Below are 27,117 nucleotides of genomic sequence, written 5' to 3'. Positions count from 1 at the left end.
GGCCACCCCCATCTGAGTGCCCGCATAAGACATTCAGACCACTGCACACTACCCACAGTGGGCCTCAGAGCTCGTTACTTTATGCTCTATCGTGAAGGCTTCCCTAGTGACAGGTGATGGGAAAACCCAGCTTAAATTGCTTATGCAAAAAGAGCGAATTTATTGGCTAACACGACTCAGATGAGAACCCTGCAGAAAACATGGCCTGAAAGTGGGGGAGGAGAGTTTCTTCAGTTAGCAATCTGGGTGCAGTTTTCAGAGAAGAATCAGTTACTCAATACCTAACCACCCTTCTGAATCCAGTTTCCTTCCTATATCTCATACTTCTCATTAGTCAAAGGACCTCTGTGATATCTTGTTGTAACTTAGCTTTTGAGTTGGATCTCTGGAAAAACCGACCCGGAGACGGCTTCCTGTTGAGTATAAATAAACATTCACAGTACTTTTTTCATCCCTTTACGCTGCATAAAAAATTACAACATTAATAGAAATACTAATTAAAGGAATAATTCTCTAACAACACTGACACTCAATCCAATGAAACTTCATTTGGGGGCAGGGTTGGAGGAGGGAGTTCTTTTAATTTTTATTCATAGATAGTTGTATGCTCCAAGTCGATAACTTGAATTTTTTAAAATTGAGGTATTGATGCACGATATTTGTTTCAGGTGTACAACACAATGATTCACAATTTTTAAAGGTTATACTCCATTTATAATTACTATAAAATATTGAATATGTTCCCTGTGCTGTACATTAGATACTTGTAGCTTATTTGTTTTATACATAGTCGTTTGTAGGATAACTTGAGTTTTAATTTTCTCCAGGGAGAACATTTTGTGAATTCGTGGGTCAGGAGAGATTTACCTATGGCTTCAGGTAAAGATTCAGACGTATTTCAAAAAGCTTTGCTTGTTTATTTCTTCTTTTGCTTTTTCTTTTTCAGCCTAATTTTTTTTTTTTAACCCCTCCATTTTCCTCCTCATTTTATGGTGCCATAGTAATTTTTTAAAACATTTCATTAGAGTTTCTGGTCTCCTGGATTGACTTAGTTTTTTAACATAAATGAGCATAGGGAAATATGTCAGGGTTGGGTCCTTGACTGAATTTCCTTTAAAACAATTAAGGTTTCTGGATTAAATGGTTTCGAAAACATTCTTAAATGGATCAGTGTCTGTTAAGAAATTAAATGTGAAATAATAGAAAATAAATATTGGTCTCTGCCCCTAGTTCCTGGCAGAGAGCTCCTAAAATCCATGTAATTTCCTAAGTGATAACATCACGAGGTGCATCTCTTGTTCTAATATTGGATCTTTGACGCTGTCCCTGACACAGGGCTCCTAAAACCTTGTAAACTCCTACGTGATAAGAACGCTGGGAGCGTCTTTGGTTTCCAATGAGGTGATTCTGGGTGAGCTCCTGGATGGCTTCTGGATGGGAGCTGGTCACTGGAAAGAGCAAGCCATGATTAGAAGTTTGAATTTTCAGCCCCACCCCCTATTCTTCAGAGCAGGAAGAGGGGTATAAATGGAGTTAATGATCGATCATGCCTGTGTGAGGAAGCCTCCATAAAAATCCCAGTAGTACAGGTTTCCAGGAGCCTTCAGGTATGTGAACACATCCACACTGGGAATGTGACACATTCCAACTCCATGAGGATAGAAGCTCCCAGATCTCACTCTACTAGCCAGTTCATCTGGCTGTTATCTGTACCCTTGATTATATCCTTTACTAAACAAACATAAGTGTTTCTCTGAGTTCTGTGATCCACTCTAACAAATGAAATGGGGTAGGAGCAGTGTTATGGGATTGAGCCTTTAACCTGTAGGATCTGACACTACTAAGTAGACAGTGTTGGAACAGAGTTAAATTGTAGGACACCCGGCTGGTGTTGCAGAGAATTGTTTACTGGAAGAAAACCCCCATACACCTTGTATCAAAAGTATCATGAATGTGATGGTAGTGTGAGAGTAAAGGAGACACACAGGAGGAAAAGACTGAGGTTTTTCCAGTACATTAAGTCATATTCCAGTTAAAACTCAAGTGACAGCAGGAATCCTGCGGCTAAGTGGAATAATGAAGCAAGCTTTCATCTTAAGGGATTTTGCAGTATCTAATTTTATTAACATATTTAATAAACATAAGTTGGTTTTCAGATCTTCAAAGGGTGCAGAAGACAGGAACCAAACCCCAGGGCCAGCCCAGTGTGGAAAGTCTAATAGAAACCACTGCATAGAGCGGATACCCAAAGGACAAGAAACAAATGTGCCTGCTCTTAAGGGAGCTGCAAGGAAAATTTGCCTTTCTCAAATCTGATACTAACTTGGGGTGGAAGGGAAGCTCCTCTAGCTTTTTCTTGCTTTATCCTGATGCTATATGGTGAAAAGATAATTAGAAAATATTTTATTATAAAAAAATTTAAATCTATATAGAAATAAGACAATAGTAAATCCCCACCATGCATCTACCACTCTGCTTCAACATGTGGTCAGTCTGGCCTTGCCTGTTTCTTCTTTTTTAATCCCCTCCTTCAATTATATTGAAGCAAATGCCAAACATATTATTCTGTCTGTAAATATGAAAGGATAATTCAAACACTGATACTTGCAATATCAAAGCTTGCTGGTCTCACCATACGCTTTTTATTCAAGTGTGTTGCAATGGCAGCATCTTTGCTAATGAAGAACTCCGACTGGACTCTTTCAAGAACTGGCCCCAGGCATCCCCTGTGGGAGCTGCAGCTCTGGCCAAAGCAGGTTTTTTCTACATGGGTGAGTCAGCAGTTTGCCCCAGGCTCTTGCCTTGCTGCCCATTTAAACCCCACATACACTTCATGATCCTGGGCTCGTATTTAACTAAGCTCAACAATCCCTACTTCTTTTCATTATTCCTTTTTCTTTTAAAAAAAATATTTATTTATTTATTTAGGCTGTGCCGGGTCTTAGTTGCAGCGCATGGGATCTTCATTGTGGTGTGCGGGATCTTTCTTTTTAGTTACAGCAGGTGGGCTCCTAGTTGCGGCATGTGGACTTCTTAGTTGTGGCATGTGAACTCTTAGTTGTGGCATGCGTGTGGGATCTAGTTCCCGTACCAGGGATTGAACCCGGGCCCCCTGCATTGGGAGCGCCGAGTCTTACCCACTGGACCACCAGGGAATTCCCTCATTATTCCTTATATATTCCTTTTCCTTTCTGTGTCAGATGGCCATACCTACCTATAAGAGGAGCTGGGACGTTTAATTTTTTTCTGGGTAGCAATGTGCCCAGCTGAAAATTGGGGTTTCTGTTACTATGGAAGAATGAGAGATAACTAGGAGTGTGGATAGCAGTTTTTGCCACACACTCCTTGGAAGAGAAAGTAAGGAAATTGCTTTTAATGATTCCTAAGCATGTAGAATCTTCCATCGGTTCATAGTATTCTCTCTTGAGCTGCTGGTCATCAGGGAGTTCCACTCTGTAATGCACAAAGAGCGGGCAGGTTCCCCTCAGCTAAACCTCTGCCTGAGGTACAATAAGGTGAAAGGATATTGTGTCCTTCCTGGGAACCTTGCTGGCCTTCTTCAGACCAAACACACATGCTAAGTTACAGTGGAGGTCCATATGGACCTTTTACAGAGGGGTCAAGTCAAGAATACCACAGAGCAGTACAGAGTAGAGGAATGTAGTGTTCACTCGAACTGACATGTTCCACTGGTACAAAAAATCTTAATGCCTCACAGGCTTAAGCATTTGGAAAGGCGGTGTTCCACCCTTTCTTCCTGCTCTCTCCATTCTGTCTTCCTCTTGCCAGCCTTCCTCTAGGACCCTCTGTCCAGTGTCCTCACCCTCTTCCTTTTGAACCTCCTCCTCTCCCCACAAATCCTAGGCATCTCACCCTTTTGGGGTCTTGCAAGCTCTAGGACCTCCTATTTTTATCTAGACACAAAAGGAGGTTTTCCTCTGCTCTGGCTTTACGATGCCTACAGGAGTCCAAGAAGAGAAGGAAGATGATGGATGCTCCATTTCTAGTTCAATCTTTTGGTAGATCCAAATGCTAATTGCCTTCCAAAGAAATAGAGTCTCACATGAAGACTTGATCCTACTTCTAGTGGAATAAACCTAGCAATAATGTAGTAAGAGGCATTTGCTTCTTCACGAACTTACTTACATGAGAGTTGCTATATTTGATCATATATATTTTCCTGAGCTCCAAATATTTTCTTTCTGATTTATTCATTAAATAAATACCTTACTGAGTGCCTAGTAAGTCCTAGGCACTCTTCTAGGTCCATGAGATTCATTAGGGAGCAAAACAGGAAAAAATCTCTTCCTTCATGGAACTTCAATTCCACATTCTGATTTGCAAATCTCTTGCTCCATAGAATGAGGAGGGGACAGGGAGAGGGTGTTAATCAGTGCATGGTACATAGGAACATTGAATGTTACTTGTTCATGACCCCATTGGTGAGAGAAGAGCCCTAAATAGAATATTTCCTCACTGGTGACCCGATTTGTGACTTTGTCACAAAATCTGAATGAAAGTGCAAGTAGGGTTTTGCTAATAAAGGCCTGGTAGTTATTATGTGTGTCACTCAACAAATACACTGGCCAGTGGCACTGATCAAATTTCCTTACTTCTAGGTAAAAGCGACTTCGTCCAGTGTTTTTCCTGTGGAGGATATTTGTATAAGTTTGAGGAAGGTGATGACCCATTAGAAGAACATACCAAATATTTTCCCAAGTGAGTAGAATGAATGTTTAGTGTCTAGGAATCTGGATGTATTGATACTTTAGCAATTTTCCCCTCATTTTATATTCTGATTAAGTCTTTGCCCACCTCTGTGATTCTTACGATGAAGGATGAGTCTTTCTCTCTTTCATGCCCTTGCTTTCATGACCCCTTTCCCATCTAGCCTTCCTCTCACTATAGTCACAGCACAGTTTTGGTTCAATCATTATTTTCACATTACGTGTTTACATTAGCATGACTTCATAAAGGCAGAGCCTAGTAATAAATAATTTACCTTCCCTCCCTGTACCACTTCCAATTTTTGTAGTAAGTAACAATTGTCTTATTAGTATGTTTGCTTAGTTTTTTGGTTTTTGAGGTGAAATTCACACATAAACTATTTTAAAGTGTACAGTCCAGTGGCATTTAGTACATGCACAATGTTATGCAACCACCCCCTGCTGTCTAATTCCAAAACATTTTCATTATCCCAAAAGAGAACTCTGTACCCATTAAGCAGTCATTCCCTATCTCCCCAGTGCACCCTAGCTCCTTAGAGCTACCAGTCAGCTTTCTGTCTCTATAGACTTACTGTTCTGGGTACTTCATGTAAATGGAAGCATGTAATATGATCTTTTGTATTTGACTTCACTTAGCACCATGTTTTGAGGTTCATCCATCTTGTAGAATGTATCAGTACTTCATTCTTTTTTATGGCTGAGATATATGTGTATATGGATATATATGTATGTATTTCAGTTTCTCCATCTCCTCGCCAACACTTGTTATTTTCCTTTTTAAAAAATATACCCATTTTCTTAGTTTTAAAATGTATTTAGTACCAGTTCATCTTCAAATTCTCCCAAATGTTTAAAACTTGCTGTCCGGTCATTCAAACTTGTAAGATAGCGTACCATTTTCATTTTCTTAAAGGAGTCTATTGTGAAGTCTCTGACCTGCTTCAATATGAACTATTTGTCCTGTAGTCACCCTAGGATCCTGAGATCGTTCTTCACGGTCATCCTAGGGATTCCTATTGCCTTTCTCCTGTGTTGTAGCTCCTGTTTCCTGGATCTACTGTCACCCTCTTCTTGGTTTATTCACTCACTGTGTTATTGTTTTGTTTTGTTTAATTGTGGAATTGGATTATGTCTTTTTATTTTTTTAATTAATTTTTATCAGAGTATAGTTGCTTTACAATATTGTGTTAGTTTCTGCTGTACAGCAAAATGAATCAGCTATATATATATATATATATATATATATATATATATATATATATATATATATATCCCCTTTTTTGGATTTCCTTCCCATTTAGGTCACCACAGTGCATTAGATAGAGTTCCTTGTGCTACACAGTATGTTCTCATTAGTTACCTATTTTATACATAGTGTCAATAGTGTATGTGTGTCAATCCCAATCTCCCAATTCCTCCCACCACCCCCATTCGCCCTTGGTATCCATACATTTGTTCTCTATGTCTTTTTCTGCTTTGCAAATAAAATCATCTATACCATTTTTCTGGATTCCACATATATGTGTTAATACATGATACTTGTTTCTCTCTTTCTGACTTACTTCACTCTATTCATTCACTTTGGAACACTCCTCCACAGTTCCCTGGGAAAGATTGCAGAAGCGATACGTGTTTTTAGCTTCCATTTAATGCGTATATCTGAATATTTGTATATATTTTCTCACACTCATTTGGTAGTTTAGCTAGGTGTAGAGTTCCAGGTTGGAAGTCATTCTAAGTTGAACAGGCATTGCTATATTTTCTAATAGCTTCCAATACTGCTGTTGAAATTCCATGTCTTTCTGATTCTTAATCCTTTCATTGCAAACTACTTTTTCCATCCTGGATGCATTTAGGATTTTCTGTTTGTTTCCAGTGTTCTAAAATTTCATGAATAAATGGCTACTTTTTAATATTTATTTTCTGTAGCTCTTTAACCTTTTTTTTTTTTTTGGCTTATTTTTCACTCACCAAACTCTTCAAAAATGTTCAACTGTAAGAGAACATTTTTTTGTTTTCACTTTGTAATTAGTAAGTGCTCTTCCAGAAATAAATATTAATATAAACAGGTCTTAAATACTTCCATCTAATTCTAAGATTCTAAAGAGGATACAGTTTTGAAGGTGTTTTGACAGAAGTAGTTGTGTTTTTTTCTTTCTTATTTGGATTTAATATTTTGTAAATTTTTAAACAGTGGGGATATTCTTCTTAATTCTTGGAAAAATAAGCTAGGATGCAGTCTAATTTTATTTAGAACCTCTCCTGGACTCTATCAACTCCCTTTTTGTGTGGCATTTTTATTTTTCCTCTGCCTTTTTTGTTTGTTTGCTTTGTTTGTTTTGTGGTTTTTGTTGTTGTTGTTTTTGTTTTTTGGTGCTCCATGTGAGGCACAAATCTTCTGCCTCTTTTTTTTTTTTTTTTTTTTTGCTGTACGCGGGCCTCTCACTGTTGTGGCCTCTCCCGTTGCGGACCACAGGCTCCGGATACACAGGCTCAGCGGCCATGGCTCATGGTCCCAGCCGCTCCGCGGCATGTGGGATCCTCCCGGACCGGGGCACGAACCCATGTCCCCTGCATCGGCAGGCGGACTCCCAACCACTGTGCCACCAGGGAAGCCCCTTCTGCCTCTTTTTTTTTTTTTTTTTTTTTCGGTATGCAGGCCTCTCACTGTTGTGGCCTCTCCCGTTGCGGAGCAGAGGCTCCGGACACACAGGCTCAGTAGCCATGGCTCACGGGCCCAGCCGCCCCGCGCCATGTGGAATCTTCCCGGACTGGGGCACGAACCCGCGTCCCCTGCATCAGCAGGCGGACTCTCAACCACTGCGCCACCAGGGAAGCCCCTGCCTCTTTTTTAAAATCACAAACTAGGATGCATTTAAAGGAGTACCTAAAATGTTTATGTATGATTTAAAGGACGATTAACAAAGAAACAAATGAACCCAGCACTAAAGTTAAGAAATTGAATATTATCAAGTCCTTAGAATGCTACTGTGTGCCCTCCTTCCCAATTCTGATTATATCCTTGTCCCTCCAATTCAGAGGTAAACGTGATCCTGAAATTTGGGTTAATTGTTCCTTCTTCTCCTAATGGTTTCACCAACTACATGTGTATTATTAAACACATTTAACTTTGCTTATTCTTGAAGTTCAAATCAATGGAAGCATACTGCATGGTTCTTCTGTGATGACTGACTTATTTTACTCAAACTTTACACAAAGTTTGAGACTCATTCATAATTATGTATAGAGTTGTAGTTCACTTGTTCTCATTGCTATATAGCATATTGTTTTATGAATATGTAATTTATCCATTCTATTCTAGATTCAACATCTGGGTTGTTTTACAGAGTGTTGCAATTCAAATAATGCCACTATGAACCCTCTTGTACATAATTCCCAGTGCTCACATGTGTTTCTCCAGGATGCATAACCAACCGTGGAATTGCAGAGTAATAGGGTTTGCACATACTCAACTTTATTAGATTATGCAAAACTTTTTTTGAAGTGGTTGTACTGATTTATATTCTCACTAGCATAGATGTTTCCATTCTGTCTGCTTCCTCACTAATTTAGTATTGCCCAAATTTTAATTTTTGTCAATCTAATTACTAATAATGTTGAGCATATTTTCATATTTTCCCATACAGTTTCCTTGTTCTTTTTCTTCAGGACCATATCTTGGCTATTCTTTGCCCTTTCCTCTTTCATATTCAGAGAGTATATGAAATGTCTCTCTTTATCTCTCATAGTACTCCTTATTCTTAAGTCTTTATCTGATATTAATATATGTAGCCACTCCAGCTTTTGTATAGTTTTTACATGATACTACCTTTTTTGAAATCATTCTACTTTTTTTTTTTGGCCACGCTGCGTGGCTTGAGGGATCTTAGTTCCCCAACCAGGGATTGAACCCAGAGAGCATCAAGTCCTAACCACTGGACTACCATGGAATTCCCGAAATCATTTTACTTTTAATCTATGACTTTATATTTAAAGTGAGTTTCTTGTAGGCAACATAGTTGGGTCTTGCTTTTTTTTAACAGTCTGACAATATCTGCTTTCTCTTTTGTTGTTGTTGTTTGTTTGTTTGAGTTTTTTTGGCCATATTGTCAGCTCGTGGGATCTTAGTTCCCTGACCAGGGATCTAACCTGGGCCCCTGGCCGTGAGAGCTCAGAGTCCTAACCACTGGACCCCCAACAAATTCCCTAATATCTGCTTTCTAATGGGAGTGTTTAGAACATTTACATTTAATATAATTATTAATATGGTTGGATTTAAATCTACTATTTTGCTATTTGTTTCTATTTATCCCATCTGCTCTTTGTTTCTTCTTCTTTTCCTGACTTGCATTTGAGTATTTTTTAGTGTTCCATTTTATCTAATCTAATCATACTAATCTCTATTGTTGGCTTTTTAGATGTACATCTTTATCTTTTTAGTACCTGCTCTAGAATCTACATAATGCATGTTTAACATATCACAGTCATGTTCAAATAATATTATCACAGTTGACATATAATGTATGAACCATATAACAGTATACTTCTATTTTCCCCCTCCTATTGTTTGCGATTTTGTTTTCATACATTTTTACATCACATATATTCTAAATCTCACAATATAGTATTATATCTTTGCTCTAAAATTTATCTTTTAAATACATTTTAAAAAGAGAAAAAATGTATTTCTTGTTTACCCATTGAGTTACCATCCCTGGCACACTTCATTCCTTTGGGTAGAACCAAGTTTGCATCTGTTATCATTTTCCTTTTAACTGAAGAACTTCCTTTAACTTTTCTTGTAGTGCTGGTCTGCTTGCCTTTACTTGTATGAAAATGCTTGTATGTTACCTTCCTTCAGAGTCCTTTTCCTTGATGGGTCTATCTGCATAGTGACCTTGGACAGAAGCATTTGAAGTCCTACTAGCTATCTTCCTGTAGCTACCCTTCTATTCCTGGGCTCATCTTCAAGTAGGAAAATAAAAATGATGTGTCCTCTTGCTTTATCTCCTGCTTTCCTGTAATTCAGCAGCATAAAAATAAACCAAGATAATTGTTTCTAGTTTTATCATTTACCTACTGACATTTATAGTTCTCATCTATCCAAGTTAATGATTGTGGGTAGAGCTCTTTAGAATTTTCTTCCTTGGTTCTTCAGGCAGACATCATAACCTGAATTTAGGTGGTATTTTATGTTCCAGTTTCATGATGTCTGGCAAATTGTTTTTAGAGAGTATGTTTGTGGCCATTCTTTAGTCTTCATATTGATGGAGTTTTTTTTCTAAAATAAACCTTTTATTTGGAAAAAATTTTCGACTTAGAGAAAAGGTGAAAAGATAATACAGAGAGTTCCTATATTCCCACACCCAGTTTCCTCTAATACTAACACCTTATATTATCCTGGTACATTTATTAAAATTTAAAAACCAACACTGGTACATTGCTATCAACTCCAGATGTTATACGTATTTCACCATTTTTTCTACTAATGTCCTTTTTGTTGTCATTATTCCAGAATCCATAGATAGAGCTGTCTTCTCTATTTTTTTTTTCTTTAGGTTCATTTTAGTTGGTCTCATGGATGAGTGTTAAATATGCTCCCATTCCACCAAATTGGCTGGTTATCCCCACCACTACTTTATGAACCATTTATATCTCTACTGCTGAGATTTATAGTCTACATGTCTTGTTTGATAAAGACACTGACAGAATCACTGGAAATGTTAATTTTATACTTAATTTTTGCCAGTAAAACTCTCACAGTGTTTTTGAAAACCTAATGCAAATGCTTAATTGCATACAACTATTTTTAAAAATTAATTAATTATTTATTTTTGGCTGCTTTGGATCTTCGTTGCTGCGTGCAGGCTTCTCATTGCGGTGGCTTCTCTTGTTGCGGAGCACGGGCTTTAGGTGCACGGGTTTCAGTAGTTGTGGCATGTGGGCTCAGTAGTTGTGGCTCATGGGCTCTAGGGCTCACAGGCTCAGTAGTTGTGGGGCATGGGCTTAGTTGCTCCTCAGCATGTGGGATCTTCCCGGACCAGGGCTCAAACCCGTGTCCCCTGCATCGGCAGGCAGATTCTTAAACACTGCGCCACCAGGGAAGTCCCATACAATTATTTTTATAACTTTTAACTTTTGTGCTTAGTTGTCAGTTTCTCCACAATATGAAGTGCTCTGCAGAAGTGATTCCAGACCTTCAGAGCCATGGTGAACTTTCTGACTTAACGGTATGAACACCGCCTTGTTTATTTTCAGAGTGTGTGATCATGTGATTAAAAACTGTTTTTGAACAGGAACTGCTCATCATAAAAAAAATAAATAAATGAATTCTACAAATATCTGTTAAGCACCGATCATGCGCCAGTTGCAGATGGGGATGCTACAATAAACAAAACATAATACCTAGTTTCATGAAATGTAGAGTCAATCCCTTCTACTGTGAGGCCCAGACTCGTTTGGACCTAAAAGTTGATTAGCATCCAGGCTACCTGGATTCCATCTGTGATCATCATTTGGAGGACAGTAAGGTCTGACTTGGTAGTTGGCTTTTCTCAAAGCTGGGAAGATATGTTTCTTTTACAACAGCAACCAACCAACCAAATCAAAAATACAGATTAATAGGTTGACCCCTTTTTAAACTGAGAAATTCTACATAGTTCTCTAGGAGATTAGCCACTGCCAATTTAATACACACACACCCCTTATTTGAGGCTGTATGTTAGGTGTATTATGTTTGTCATCCCCCAAAAAGAAAACAAGGTAATTTGTCGTTCACTTGATTCATCTTTGCTCATCCCCCCACCTCCCTTAACTAGCTTATTTTTAAAAAATATTTATTTATTTTTTATTTATTATGTCTGTGCTGGATCTTAGTTGTGGCCTGTGGGATCTTTTAGTTGTGGCATGGAGGCTCATAGTTGTGGCATGTGGACTCTTAGTTGCAGCATGCATACAGGATCTAGTTCCCCGACCAGGGATGGAACCCGGGCCCCCTGCACCGGAAGCTGGAGTCTTACCCACTGGACCACCAGGGGAACCCCTTAAATAGCTTATTTTTAAAGGAAGAAACATAACCTTCCTATATCCCAGGTATGTAATATTTAAAAAACTGTTGATAACTAAGATCAGAAGTTGCACCTAATGATTTCTGGAGGGTCCATCTTGCTCTAGACACTGTGATTCTAATCATCTGGGCAGTAATCACAGCTCAAGTCACCCATGAAATGCACTGTTTGGATATCACCCAGGAGCACACGCTTGCGTGTGTTTGCAGATCACTTATTGTCTCATATTTGTAGCACTCCTCCCTGCAACTGGCGTAAATACTTGAGGATGGGTTGGGTTTAGAAAATGTCTGGTCCCTAATTGTAATTCAAAGCCCCACCCTCTTATGCAAATGCTGATTTAATAGAGGATTTTCTTTTCAAAGGAAACTACAAGTGAAAGCAATCTTGAAGAGTCAGCAGTGAGTTCTGCAGTGCCAGGTAAGGATCTGGAAGTAGCACATGGGATTAGATGAATGTGTACATATATTTCTACATAGGGGATTTTAAAAAAGTATTTATAACTGTGCCTCCTTGCTTTTCTCCACAGAGGTGGCCCATGGTGAAGCCCAGTGGCTTCAGGAGGCAAAAAGTCTGAGTGAGCGCCTGAGAAAAGCCTACACCAGTGCCCCTTTCTGCCACATGTCTTTGCTTGAGGTCTCTTCCTGTTTAGCCACCGATCAGCTGCTGAATTGTGATCTGTCCCTTGCTTCAAAACACATCACCAATACTGTGCAGGAGCCTGTGGTGTTGCCTGAGGTCTTTGCTAACTTGAACTCCGTCATGTGTGTGGAGGGTGAAGCTGGTAGTGGAAAGACGGTCCTCCTGAAGACAGTAGCTCTTCTATGGGCATCAGGATGCTGTCCCTTGTTACACAGGTTCCAGTTGGTTTTCTACGTCTCTCTTGGCTCTGCCAGACTGGACCAGGGGCTGGCCAATGTCATTTGTGACCAACTCCTAGAGACAGAAGGATCTGTTACTGAAATGGGCCTGTGGAACATCATCCAGCAGTTAAAGAACCAGGTGTTATTCCTTTTGGATGACTACAAAGAGATGTGCTCAATCCCTCAAAGCATAGAGAGGATGATTCAAAGAAACCATTTGTCAAGGACCTGCTTATTGATTGCTGTCCATACAAACAGGGCTAAGGACATCCGCCGACACCTAGATACAATTCTAGAGATCAAAGCGTTTCCCTTCTGTAATACCCTCTATATATTACGGAAGCTCTTTCCAGATGATTTGACCCGTCTGCGAAAGTTTATGGTTGACTTTAGAATTAATGAAACATGGCTGGGAATTCAGAAAACTCCCTTCTTCGTAGCAGCAGTCTGTGCTAATTGGCTTCGGTATCCTTTTTGTCAGTCCTTTGATGATGTGGCTGTTTTCAAGTCCTATATAGAATGCCTTTTCTTAAGGCACAAAACTGCAGCTGACCTTCTCAAAGCAACTGTATCCTCCTGTGGTGAGCTGGCCTTGAAAGGTTTTTTTTCATCTTGCTTTGAGTTTAGTGATGATGATCTCCTAGAAGTAGGGATTGGTGAAGATGAAGATCTAGCCATGTACCTGATGAGCAAATTCACAGCCCAGAGACTGAGGCCAGTCTATCAGTTTTTGAATGCTTCATTCCAAGAATTTCTTGCTGGGATGAGGCTGACTGAACTCCTGGATTCAGATAGGCAAGAGGATCAAGATTCGGGACTTCATTATTTGAAACAAATTAACTCAGCCATGATGGCTATAGGTCCCTATGCAAATTTTTTGAACTATGTCTCTTGCCACTCTTCAACAAAGGCAGGGCCAACAATTGTATCCCAATTGCTTCTTTTGGTGGATAATCAAGAGACACTGGAGAATATATCTGAAAATGATGACTACCTGAAGCGTCATCCAGAGATTTCAGAGAAAATGCAGTGTCTCCGGTTGTTGTGGCAATACTCTCCAGAAAATTACCTTTCACTGGTTTCAAGACATTTACTGGCTCTGGCTGTAAAAACTGCTTATCGAAGCAACAGTGTTGCTGCCTGTTCTCCATTCATTTTGCAGTTCCTTCAAGGGAGAACCCTGTCTTTGAGTGTACTTAAGTTACAGTATTTTTTTGACCACCCAGAAAGCCTGTTATTGTTGGGGAGAGTCCAGGTCTCCATAGGAGGAAATAGGTTACGCAAAACAGATTTTTCATTACTGGAAAAAATTTTCGACAAATCCCAGGCACCAACCATAGATCAGGACTATGCTTCTGCCTTTGAACTTGAGAGTGAATGGAAGCAGAATTTAGTTGAAAAAGAGGAAACCGTGAACAGTTTTCTGAACATGCAACTCAAGGCACCAGCAGATATCAGCACTGGCTATTGGAACCTTTCTCCAAAGCAGTACAAGATTCCCCTTCTGGAAGTTCATGTGACTGGTACTGATGCTGTGGATCAGGAGATGCTAAGGTTTCTAACGAAAGTTTTCTCAGCTTCACAGCACATTGAACTCCACTTGACCAGGAGCACGGGTTTTATTGAAAGCATCAGCCCAGCTCTTGAGCAGTATAAGGCCTCGTTCACCAAGTGCTCCGTAAGCCAATCTGAGCTCAGTGCAGTAGAACAGGAATTGCTTCTCACTCTGCCTTCCCTAGAATCTCTTGAAGTCTCAAAGACAACCCATCTACAAGGTAAACCTGCATCTGTTTTAGATGACTGTTAGGATGTGTACTCTTATCTTCTCACTCTTAGTTTTAGGTGGATGAAAACTTTTGAAAGTGTGAGACCATAAATCCTTGCTGATTGAACAGATATAAAATAAATCTTTACTAACTTATTTCTGTCAGTAATATGAATTAGTGAAAGGCTTCCAAATAACAGAATGGCTTTCAAACTCTGATAAAAATAATACAATGACTAATGAGGTCTCTTAATAAACAAATGACTTGTTATTAGTCAAAGAATGATCTATATGTAAATGATGCTTGAGAATTACCCTCACCCCACCTGCTTCATGGAAGAAAGGGCTTGTACTCTGGGAAATAAACAAGTGGGAAGTAGTATCTCCCAGTTATTTGTGTCTCTTTTCACTTGTCTAAGCAGTGTTTGAGAGTTTTCAGTATAGACTTTATCATCTTTCATTAAATTTATTCCTAGGTACTTGTATTTTTGATACTCCTGTAAATGGTATTTAAATTTTTTCATTTTCGGATTGTTGCTAGTATGGGTTTGATTTTCAGCAGTTTGTTAAATGCCTAGGTGTGCTTTGCTTTGTATCTATCTTACTTGAGGGTCACTGAACATTTTTTTGGATCTGTGGGTTGATATTTATCATCAAATTTAGAAAAATTTTGTTTTTTCAAATATTTATCATGGTAAAACATACATGAAACCTTAAAATCATTTTTCAGTATACAATTCAGTGGCATTAAGTACAATTACAGTGTTGTGCAACCATCACCACTATCCACTTCCAGAACCTTTCCATCATCCCAAACTCTACCTATTAAACAATACCACCTCCTTCTCCCCAGATGCTGATGTCTCTATGAATTTGTCTATTCTATTTCACATAAGTGAATCCATACAATATTTTGTCCTTTTGTGTCTGGCTTCTTTCACGTTTTTAAGGTTCATCCGTGTTGTGGTATGCGTCAGAACTTCACTACTTTTATAGCTGAATAATATTTCATTGTATGTATATATCACATTTTATTAATCAATTCATCTGTTGATGGACACTTGCACTGTTTATTCTGGCTAAAGTTGCCATGAACATGGGTGCACAGATATTACTTGGAGACCCTATTTTCAATTCTTTTGGATATATACCCGGAAGTGGAATTATTGGCTATTAATGATAGTAATTCTATTTTGATTTTCAAGGAAACTCCAAACTGTTTTCCATGCTGGCTGCAGCATTTTACATTCCTACAAGCAATGTACAAGGGCTCCAGTTTCTTCACATCCTCAATGCTTTTTTGTTTTTTTTAAATCAGAGACATCCTAATAGGTGTGAAATTGTATCTCACGTTGGTTTTGATTTGCATTTTCATAATGACTAATGCTGTTGAGCATCTTTTCATGTGCTTATTGGCTGTTAGTGTGTCTTTTTTGGAGACAGTCTATTAAATCCTTTTGCCCATTTAAAAAAACTGAAGTGTAGTTTATTTACAATTTTGTGTTAGTTTCTGGTATACAGCAAAGTGATTCAGATTGTGTGTGTGTGTGTGTATATAAACTTTTTCAGATTCTTTTCCATTATAGATCATTACGAGATATTGAATATAGTTCCCTGTGCTATACTGTAGGTCCTTGTTTATTTTATACATAGTAGTCTGTATCTGTTAATCTCAAACTTCTAATTTATCCCTCCCTCCCTCCCCTTTCCCCTTTGGTAACCATAAGTTTTTTTTCTATGTCTGTGAGTCTATTTCTGTTTTGTAAATAAGTTCATCTGTATCACTTTTTTAGATTCCACATAGAAGTGATATCATATGATATTTGTCTTTCTGTCTGACTTACTTCATTTAGTATGATAATCTCTAGGTCCATCCATGTAGCTGCAAATGGCATTATTTCATTCTTTTTTATGGCTAATACTCCGTTGTGTGTGTGCATCACATCCTCTTTATCTAGTCATCTGTTGATGGACATTTAGGTTGCTTCCATGTCTTGGCTATTGTAAATAGTACTGCTGTGAACACTGTGGTGCATGTACCCTTTCAAACCATGGTTTTCTCCTGATACATGCCCAGGAGTGGGATCGCTGGATTATATGGTAACTCTATTTTTAGTTTAGTTTTTTTTCTTTTTTGGCTGCGTTGGGTCTTCATTGTTGTGTGCAGCCTTTCTCTAGTTGCAGTATGCGGGCCTCTCATTGTGGTGGCTTCTCTTGTGGAGCATGGAATCTAGGAGCACGGGCTTCAGTAGTTGTGGCATGTGGGCTCAGTAGTTGTGGCTCACGGGCTCTAGAGTGCAGGCTCAGTAGTTGTGGTGCATGGGCTTAGTTGCTCCACGGCATGTGGGATCTTCCTGGACCAGGGATTGAACCCGTGCCCCCTGCATTGACAGGCGGATTCTTAACCACTGCGCCACCAGGGAAGTCCCTATTTTTAGTTTTTTTAAAGAACCTCTTTACCGTTTTCCATAGTGGCTGCACCAGTTTACATTCCCACCAACAGTGTAGTAGGGTTTCCCTTTTCCACATACTCTCCACCATTTATTTTTGGAGACTTGTAAAAAATTTTATTTATTTATTTATTTTTGGCTGCGTTGGGTCTTCATTGCTGCGCGCAGGCTGCTCTTCATTGCGGTGCGTGGTCTTCTCGTTGCAGTGGCTTCAGTAGTTCTGGCTCGCAGGTTCAGTAGTTGTGGCTCGTGGGCTCTAGAGCACAGGCTCAGTAGTTGTGGTGCACGGGCTTAGTTGCTCTGTGGCATGTGGGATCTTCCTGGACCAAGGCTCGAACCCGTGTCCCCTGCATTGGCAGGCGGAGTCTTAACCATTGCGCCACCAGGGAAGTCCCTATTTGTAGACTTTTTGATGATAGCCATTTTGACCATTGTCAGGTGATACCTCGTAGTTTTGATTTGCATTTCTCTAATAATTAGCAATGTTGAGCATCTTATGTGCTTGTTAGCCATCTGTATGTCTTCTTTGGAGAAATGTCCCTTTAGGTCTCCTGCCCATTTTGTGATTGGGTTGTTTGTTCCTTTGTCCATTTTTAAAATTGTGTTGTCTTTTTGTTTTGAGTTATAGGAGTTCTTTGTGTAATTAAATCTTTATTGGACACTTGGTTTTAAAATATTTTCTCCGATAGATTGCCCTTTTCACTGTCTCAATAATGTACTTCAATCTGTAAAGTTTCAAATTTCAGTGAAGTCCAATTTGTCTGTTTTTCTTTTGTGCTAGTGCTCTTGGTAGCATATCTAAGAATCTATTCTCAAATCCAAGGTTATGAAGATTTATTTCTGTTTTCTTCTAAGAGTTGTATGGTTTTAGCTCTTATATTTAGGTTGTTGATTCATTTTGAGCCAATTCTGTATATGGTGGTGGGAGGTAAGGGTCCAACTTCTTTGCATGGAGAAATTCAGTTGTCCCAGCCCCATTTGCTGAGATGTCTTTGTGAATCCAGAGTGTAATACAGGGCTTCTCATATAGTAGATGAGAAGTAAAATATTGCCTGCCATATCAGTAAACAAAGGATGTTGTAGCTATCAGCAATTGCAGCCACCCCTGATAGTGAGCCCGGAGGAAACTCAGGAAGGAAACAAAGAATACCTGCCATCTAGCAGTCATCAGACTGCAGCCACCCCAAAGGGTGCAGCTTGAAGAAACTCAGGATGTGAAAACACAGGATACTGGCCCCAGATAGCTGAGGTGCATATCAAAAGAATGATTTTAGTGACCCCAGACTCTTGCATCTTCCCATACATAGAAAAGTGCTAAATTCCTTAACCTGAGATATCTAGTTTTCTTTTATTAACAGTAATCTTTTGTTCTGACTACCTGCCTTTGTTGCAAAACTCCTATATATCCTAGCTCCCCGCCTCACCTCCTTGGAGCAGTTTTCTCAGGATTACTTGAGATGCTGCCTCCCGGACTTGAAGTCCTAAGAATGTCCACTGAATAAAACATAACTCAAAACTTTCAGGTTGTGCATATACTTTTTTTAGTTGACATAATCCGTAAATGCTGCAGAAAGCATTATCTTCATATATGTGCTTTCTAAAAAAGGAAGTCTTATGGTATGTGAAAGGTTTTCATTTGAAATATGAAAATAGTTTGATGAATCAAATGACAGTTTGAAATTTTGCATTTGGAACTCTTTAGATTAATAATGGGAAACTGTGTGCTACTTTCTAGATCAACTCTTTCTTAGTTTGGACAAGTTCTTGTGCTTGAAAGAACTGTCTGTGAATCTGGATGATAAACGAGATGTTTTTTCAGTCATTCCTGAAGAATTCCTAAATCTCCACCATATGGAGAAATTATTGATCCAAATTTTAGCTGAATACGGTCCTTCCAAACTAGGTAAGTGTGGCACTTTGATTTACTTGTTTTTGTATCACTTGGAAAACCTACTTGGCCAATAATTTATTTAAGTTAAAGCTTCTGTGGATCTGAGGGTGTAGCCTGTATCCAAGGTAAATTGTTGGAATAGCACTTGTTGTCATTAAAAAATGACAGCTATTTGTAATTATTGAGCTGTTACTACATGGTAGGAATTGTTCTAAGCACTTTATAAATCTTAACTCATTTAACCTTCACACCCATTCTACAAGGTAAATACTATTGTATTCTAATTTTTACAGTTGGGGAAATGGAGTTATAGAGGTTAAGTATTGATAATTTGCTCAAGGTCACCCAGATAAGGAAATAGTAAATTTGCAATTAAACACAGGAATTCTGACTTTTAAGTCTGAGCTCTTAACCAGTGGAATGTACTGCCTCTCCAAAAATAGTTTGTAGAGTTCTTTTATTTTGTTTTTGTTTAAGTTGCTCTTACGTTGCAACTTAGAGATCTGCCAGATAAGAAGGAAGGAAATCTGATGATTGGTAGTAATCAGAAGCCTTTCCCTGTTTCTCATCAGCCTTTATAAATATATTTCATCAACCATTCTCATGGTTGATGAACAACCTGTACAGCTATCGTTCTTAAATATATCATTTAGCAAAATGACTTAGGTATCATCAATTCCTTAGTTTAGTAAAGACTAAAGACTAAAAAAAGGTAAATCTCTACTGAACTGACATGCAGAGCTGCGTGCAAAAAAAATTGTAGCTGAAGCTGGAAGTAGTAGTTTTCTTATATTGTTCAGCAATTTTTTCAAATTTAAGTTTTGCTTCAGAGTTGTCACTGCCTTTATGTTTCTTTGCATAGTGTTTCTATAGTGTAAACATCATGTGCAAACTTAGAGACATTAGGATGTTAAAGCTGAAGGTTTTAGCTGAGTCAATGCCATTACTATATAGAGGAGAAAACTGATTCCCCAGAGAGGGTCAGTAACGACGGTTCACGTAGCTCATCAGTTAGTCACAGACCCTGAACCTAAGCCCAATTCATTACATCATGATGCTTTATTTTAATTCACTATTGTTGAAACAAGTTAATAAATTAAATGACTAATTCTGATAGAAATTTCCAATCTCTGATGCCTTAAATTTGATATTTTACAGTCAAATTAATTCAGAATTCTCCAAACCTTCGTGTTTTCCATCTGCAATGTAATTTCTTTTCGGATCTTGAGTCTCTCATGACTGTACTTGCTTCCTGCAAGAAACTTGAAGAAATTAAGCTTACTGGACCATTTTTTAAAGCCGCCCCATTTGGTAAGAGCTAAAATTGTAAAATTTTGGTTTAAGATGCTTCTGTGGACAGTCATTTTTTAACAGCCAGATTTTAAAAATGCAATTGATGTCAAAGAACAAAACTATTGCAATAAATATCTGATCTTAAATGAATTTTCAAGTAAGGTATATTTGTTTCTAGATGTTTAAACATTTCTAGTTATGAGAATTGTTTCCTGAGCAAAGATTTGTGTTATCTACTTGTCATACTAATTAATTCAATCTGAATTATTATATTAATTTCTATCACTTTAAAATACTCTCTAAACACATTATTTTTTGGTGTAAGAAATGTAGCTGACGTAACTAAATTTTTCTTTTCCCTTTTATAGTCATTGTTTTACCAAATTTTATTTCTCTGAAGATATTAAATCTTGAGCACCAATATATTCCTGATAAGGAAACAGCTGAAAAATTTGGTATGTTTATAAAACAGTGCCTAAAGCTTGCTCTTTATTCTTTCCCCCATAAAATCCTCCTATTCTGCATTAGCTATAACAAATGACAACATGTATTAGCTGCACTTGCTCATTAGGAGGGACAGTGCTGCTCAGCTTTTACCCTCCAAATGCCTTGATCTCACTTGATGTCTTTCAAAGAAATGTTATCAGAGTGACTCATTTCTTTGAATACAGATTTGTTTGTTACAGCACTATGCAATTTCTTATTTATTTATTTGTCTGCACTGGGTCTTAGTTATGGCATGTGGGATCTTCGTTGCCACGTGCGGGATTGGATCTTTTAGTTGCAGCATGTGGGATCTTTAGTTGCGGCATTGGGATCTAGTTCCCTGACCAGGGATCGAACCTGGGTGCCCTGCATTGGGAGCACAGAGTCTTAGCCACTGGGTCACCAGAGAAGTCCCAGCACCATGCAATTTCATTGCCAGCTATCCATTCCAGACAAGTTAAATACCTGTTGTTTCAAAGGTTTCTAGAATATAGGTGAAACTATCTTTTAAGGTTATGAAAACTCAGTATATGAAAACCTAGATTTAACAAAATGATAACTATAGAGATTACTTTTTCAACTTATTTTTTTATGATTACAAAAGCAATGTATGCTCTGGAAAAAAATTCTAACAGGTCTTAAAAGATAAACTGAAGCATATTAAAAATTAAGAATTTATTTCAACAAAAATGGGGACTTCCCTGGAGGCGCAGTGCTTAAGAATCTGCCTGCCAATTCAGGGGACACAGGTTCGAGCCCTGGTCCGGGAAGATCCCACATGCCGCGGAGCAACTAAGCCCGTGCACCACAACTACTGAGCCTGTGCTCTAGAGCCCGCGAGCCACAACTACTGAAGCCCGTGCTACAAGAGCCCATGCTCTGCAACAAGCGAAGCCATGCTAAGGAGGGATCAAAGTGAAAAGTTAAGTTATGAGAGTGGTGGATTGTGAGGATTTAGTTCTAGGAGGAAGAGGCAGAACTCACTAAGGATGATACCAGGACAGAAAGGAAGGGGGCTGAAGGCATTGAGGAGCTAGGAAGAGTTTCCTGGAGCCAGTAGAAGCTTCAGTCTAAATAAAAGAGGAAATGGATGGGAATTCCCTGGTGGTCCAGTGGTTAGGACTCCACTCTTTCACAGCCGCAGGCCCAGGTTCAATCCCAGGTTGGGGAACTGCAAGCTGTGTGGTGCAGCCAACAAAAAAGGAAATGGAGATGTGATAGGCCTTTTGGACTTCAGTACAGGAGAGACTGGTTGGGGAAGGGTGGAGGAATGGTTGTCTAGAGGTAGCAATGAAGGTCAAGGTGTAGGCTGACCCCTTTCTTGGAGAGAAAGAGGAATAGCCTCTATGCTACATGGGGACTCGTAGAATGTGCATGATTTTGAGACTTTCAATTACAATTGTTTGGGAACACAGTACAGAGAATAGCTTTAATATCTTCTGATAGCCTACACTTTAGGTTCTCTAAAGAACCTGGAAGAATTGATCCTTCCTACTGGGGATGGGATTCATCAAGTGGCCAAACTGATCATCCAGCAATGTCAGCATCTTCAATGTCTCCGCATTCTCTCATTTTTCCAGACTTTGGATGATGACAGCGTGGTGGAAATTGGTGAGATACCCTCAGATAAACTCTTTCAGCTCACATGAAAGCCAGTGGTATTACTCAAGCTTTCTGCTGCAAAATGTCTACAAAAACATTCGTCCCCCTAAAAATGTTCATCCCGCTTCCTCATTTTTGCTATCATCCTGTTCCCTCTAATGTTCTATGGATTTTGGTTCATTCTGGTCAGATTTAGAAGTAAAAGATAGCCTCCCACTTGAGACTACACAAGCCCTCAAGTCCATTCTTAACACCTAGTGTCTCAGACACCTGGCCACATACCCACCATGTACTCCTTTTTATAGTACTTTTTTTAAAATAGAAAATTAATACACGTAAAGAAAAGTACAAAATCGTTAAGTGTACAGCTCAATGAGTTTTCAAGTGAACATACTTAAATCTTGTTACTCATACTTGTGTAACAATTACTCATTAGGTTACAATATAGAATATTACATCCCAGAAGCCTCCTTTGTGTCCCTTCTGACACTGCATTCCCCTCCTTCCCAAAGGTGACCACCATACTGCTTTCTTTCACCATAGTTTTACCTGTGTTAAAAATATATGTCATGGAATCCTCCACAGCATGTACTATTGTGCCTGCCTCTTCGGGCTCAACATACTTGTGATACTGATTCATACTGATGCGTGTGACTATAGAGTTCACTGATTTTCACTGCTGTATATTGTCCCATGTATGACTATACACACGCCAATTTATTTATCCATTCAACTGGATATGAGTTGGCTACTATGAATAATGCTGCTATGAACATTTTGTACATGACGATGCATATATGGAGGTATTTCTAGGGCGGACTTTGCGTCATTTGGTAAATATTCTGTTTTCCATAGTTGTACCAACTTACATTCCTACCAGCAGTTGTTTCACATTCTGGCTACTGCTTGGTATTGTCAGACCTTTAAACTTTAGCCATTCTGATGAATCTGTTGCGATACCTCATTGTGGGTTTTCTATTGGTATACGTTTGTGTTATCATTGGTGCAGTTTGGGCAAGTTACATTTTTCTAAGGATTTAAAAACTTTTCTAAAATTGCTCATAATATTTATAATTTTAAAAATATCTGTATGACCTATGGTGATAGTCCCCTTTTCATTCCTGATATATTCAATACTTTTTTTTTTTCCCTGGTTGGTTTTTCAATTGTATTGAATTTTTTTTTCTCTACACGTTTTTCATTTATTCTGCTTTTACCTCTATTATCCCCTGCTACTTTCTTTGGATATAATTTGCTTTTCTTGTCCTACTTTCTTTCTTTCTTTTTTTTTTTTTGATATCCTAATTCTCTGAGATGGATAGTTAGAGCACTAACTTTGGCTTTAGCTCCCTCTCACAAGTTTTAGTGTCATATTTTTATTCTCATTCAGTTCAAAATATTTTCTAACTTCAGTTGTCATTTTTTTGCCACACCAGTTATTTAGAGATGTATCCCTTTTACTTTCTCCTTTTTTTTCCCTTTTACTTTTAATCTTTCTATGTCCTTATATTTAAAGTGTGTCTGTTGTAAAAATATAGTTTTTTGTTTTTTGTTTTTTTTGTGGTATGCGGGCCTCTCACTGTTGTGGCTTCTCCTGCTGCGGAGCACAGGCTCCGGATGCGCAGGCCCAGCGGCCATGGCTCACGGGCCCAGCCGCTCCGCGGCACGTGGGATCTTCCCGGACCAGGGCACGAACCCGTGTCCCCTGCATCGGCAGGCGGACTCTCAACCACTGCGCCACCAGGGAAGCCCCAGTTTGGTTTTTTTAAATGTAATTTATTAATCTTTAATACTCCAATTAGAAGTAAATCTATCTAATATACTTATTGTTAAATTTATATATCTTTATTAAAATTGGGCATTTTCTACTTTAAGTGATGGTGGTAGAAGAGGTTGGTTCAAATAACCTAGTCTACCAGTATTGAAATAGAAGTCCTTATGATTCTGTTTTCATAAATATTTTGCTTTTATATTTATAGCCAAGGTAGCAATCAATGGAGGTTTCCAGAAACTCAAGAATCTTAATCTTTCAATCAACCACAAGATTACAGAGGAAGGATACAGAAACTTCTTTCAAACACTGGACAACATGCCCAACTTGCAAGAGTTAACAATTTCCAGGCATTTCAAAGAATGTATCAAAGCTCAGGCCATAACAGTCAAGTCTTTGAGTCAATGTGTGTTACGACTGCCAAGACTCACTAGACTTAACATGTTAAGTTGGCTCCTGGATGCAGAAGACATCACACTGCTTAATGCCGTGATAGAAAGGCATCCTCTATCTAAACACTTCACCCTTCACTGGAAATGGGTACTGCCATTCTCTCCAATCATTCAGAAATAGAAGAGTTAGCTAAAAACTGCTAAATCAAGAAAATTTTTGTCAACAATTTAAAAAACCTAATTATCCAAAAACTTGTTATTAAATACTGCATACAAAAGAATAAAATGCATGGCATGTAATAAAAAAACCAAACACCTGCTTACCCATTACTGAGCTTAAGAAACAGATTATGACCAGTAACTTTGATGTCCCTAATGATCCTCCCCAACCGAAGATCAGACCTTTAATCAAGTTTACGCATCTAACTCTTCATTACCCAGGGTCAGCGTCAGGCTTTCAGGCTAGCTGTGGTAAACAGTAACAAAGCCACAGAGAAGGGGGTAGGGAGAGGTGTACCAATCTATCTTAAAGCCACAATATGAAAGGAGTATTCAAGTTATTAGAAAATGGCTAACTTAAGGACTGAATCACTTTCACACATAGGTGAAACAAGAGATATTCCTTAATCCTTGTAGGGTCTGTTTTGTACATTTAATTAACTTTGGTATAGTAAGGTTTACTTATACCTTCCCTTTACCAACTGTGTTGGATATGAAGAAATAGGATTTAGGGAAAATGCTTGTATTCTAGAGGCTTTTGATTCAATGCTTATTGTAACAGCGAAAAGGTGTAGAATAGAATTTAGCATTATTGGAAATTAGCTAAATCTGTGTTTTCAAGAATCTTGAGTATCAGTGTTTTTTTAGATAACCACATGTTTAAGAGTCCAACATATGCATTTATAATGGCCTTAAAATTTCCTTATGAATCCACTTTGCTCAGGGAGAACATATTTTGTCAGTGACTTCATAATGTTCAAGGTATTACATTTGATGTGACTGTCTACATCTGTGCCTGTGTCCAAAATTTCATTCCTACCAGTTAATCAACGGAGTTTCCTGAATGGTTAGAAGGCCTATCCAAATTCATAATGCTAGTATAAGTTGGAAAACAACCATTCTTTTACCTTAATTTTCATTTTTACCATGAAACACAGGGACGGTATATATGGTATGATTCCATTTGTTTAAAAACTATACTCATGTTTCTAGATGCATTAAGAATTTCTGGAAGAATACACAAGGAAATGTTAATAGTGGTAACTATTTTAAGCGGGTAGAAAGGGGACAGGAAGGTATTATTTTTTACTTTCGTCCTTTTTGTACTGCTTTCTGTTTTACAAGTAGCTGTTTTTATTTTTATATTTAAAATAAAGCATAAAACTAGTTTAGCATTACAACATTAATAGTTGCTCTGGAGGGTGAGATTACTAGAAGGTAATCTAGGAGATGGATTATCGTCTTGTCTGATTTTGTATCTAATGCTTTTCTAATCAGAAAGGTTTTACGTTTTGTATCAGAGTCCAATCAGGAGATAGAAACCACACAGTAATTTGGGGAAAGTTTACTATAAAGAGTTATTCACTGTAACAGGAAACTGGAGTAATGAGGATTGATTATGAAACTGAGAACTCTAAGCAGGTACAGGAAAGAGCTTATGGCTCTTCATGCTAGGCTGAGAGACAGCACCCAAAGAAAGTACCCCAGGGCTGAGATCTAGACTTTGACAGAGAAGGCACAGCCATGGACAACAGAGAGGTTGGCTTAATTAAAGAGGTGCAGCCCAAGAAGGTATAAGCTTGGAGCACTTTGCTTAGAAAGTGTTTTGGGGGTGCCAGGGAAAGCCATCCACGTGGGGCTGCTGAGTGCTGCTGGCCACTGCTGAAGGCAGGCACTGCACAAGGCTGCAGAAACCATGTGCTGCAGGTGTCTGCTAGAGAGGCACACTGGACACAAGAGAAGTAGTCCCTTGCCCCTCCTGTGTCTCACCAGCGCCCTCTACTGACGAAGCTTTACACTGTACCTGCTGACAAGGGAGGGGTAGTTACAGGGTCCAGATTCATTACTGCAGAGTAGGCAGTGAAGGCTGGATTTGGATATGAAGGCAATAACGTCATAAGTGGTACAAGTATTACATTTCATAGTTCAAACCTCAAGGAAAATGAATCTAGTTAAATTTAAGATTGACTGAGAGCATATATGTACATGCATGTTCATACATAGAAAACTTCTTAACTAAGAAACTGTAAATGATGATAGATTCCAGGGAGGGGAGCAGGATAGCTAGTGGACACGGTAGGGAGGTTTACTTTATCCTGCATATAATCATCTGAATTCTGTACCGTATACATGTACTATTAAAAATACTTAAAAAAATAACAGAACTCCATGCAAATTATTTGTCCAGAGCTTCTGCCAAGGGCTTCTAGTATAAAGCAGGGGGCAGTGGGAATTCCCTGGTGGTCCAGAGTTTAGGTCTCTGCACTTTCACTGCTGAGGGCCTGGGTTCAATCCCTGGTCTGGGAACTAAGATCCCATAAGCCATGTGGCATGCCCCCCCCCCCCCCCGCAAAAAAAAGCAGGGGGCAGCAAAGTATGACCACAGCCTATAAGCTAAGCATGTTTTTTTTTACATTTTTAGAGGCCCACAAAGCTGAACTAATTTACCCTGGCCCTTTACAGAGAATGGATTATTTCTGGATCATAAGGTCACTATGCCCTTTATTCCAGTATACATCAATTTCCACAGGACTCCTAGGTCATCCCTCATTGCCCTGACACTCATCCTTATGTTTCAAAACTTCTCCCTT

At 38.7% G+C, this 27,117-nt stretch overlaps 1 protein-coding gene across 1 annotated transcript in view; it reads left to right on the top strand.

Moving 5' to 3' along the window:
* The window catches only part of LOC309959103 (general transcription factor IIH subunit 2), a 66,216-nt gene extending 39,552 nt beyond the window's left edge, over positions 1 to 26,664 (top strand). The window contains exons 19-29 of the mRNA XM_082835240.1: positions 828 to 879; positions 2,652 to 2,771; positions 4,620 to 4,719; positions 10,876 to 10,957; positions 12,160 to 12,214; positions 12,324 to 14,432; positions 18,608 to 18,775; positions 19,922 to 20,074; positions 20,425 to 20,511; positions 21,989 to 22,153; positions 24,124 to 26,664. Coding sequence (XP_082691366.1) covers positions 828 to 879; positions 2,652 to 2,771; positions 4,620 to 4,719; positions 10,876 to 10,957; positions 12,160 to 12,214; positions 12,324 to 14,432; positions 18,608 to 18,775; positions 19,922 to 20,074; positions 20,425 to 20,511; positions 21,989 to 22,153; positions 24,124 to 24,488 — 3,456 coding nt within the window. The 3' untranslated portion in view covers positions 24,489 to 26,664. The remainder of the gene's footprint in view (positions 1 to 827; positions 880 to 2,651; positions 2,772 to 4,619; positions 4,720 to 10,875; positions 10,958 to 12,159; positions 12,215 to 12,323; positions 14,433 to 18,607; positions 18,776 to 19,921; positions 20,075 to 20,424; positions 20,512 to 21,988; positions 22,154 to 24,123) is intronic.
* Positions 26,665 to 27,117: the final 453 nt, after the last annotated feature.

This window comes from Leucopleurus acutus (genome assembly GCF_964270905.1).
Source record: "Leucopleurus acutus genome assembly, chromosome: 3".
Lineage (NCBI taxonomy): Eukaryota > Metazoa > Chordata > Mammalia > Artiodactyla > Delphinidae > Leucopleurus > Leucopleurus acutus.
Note: the sequence above shows the minus strand (reverse complement) of the source record. Positions and strands in the feature narration are given on the sequence as shown.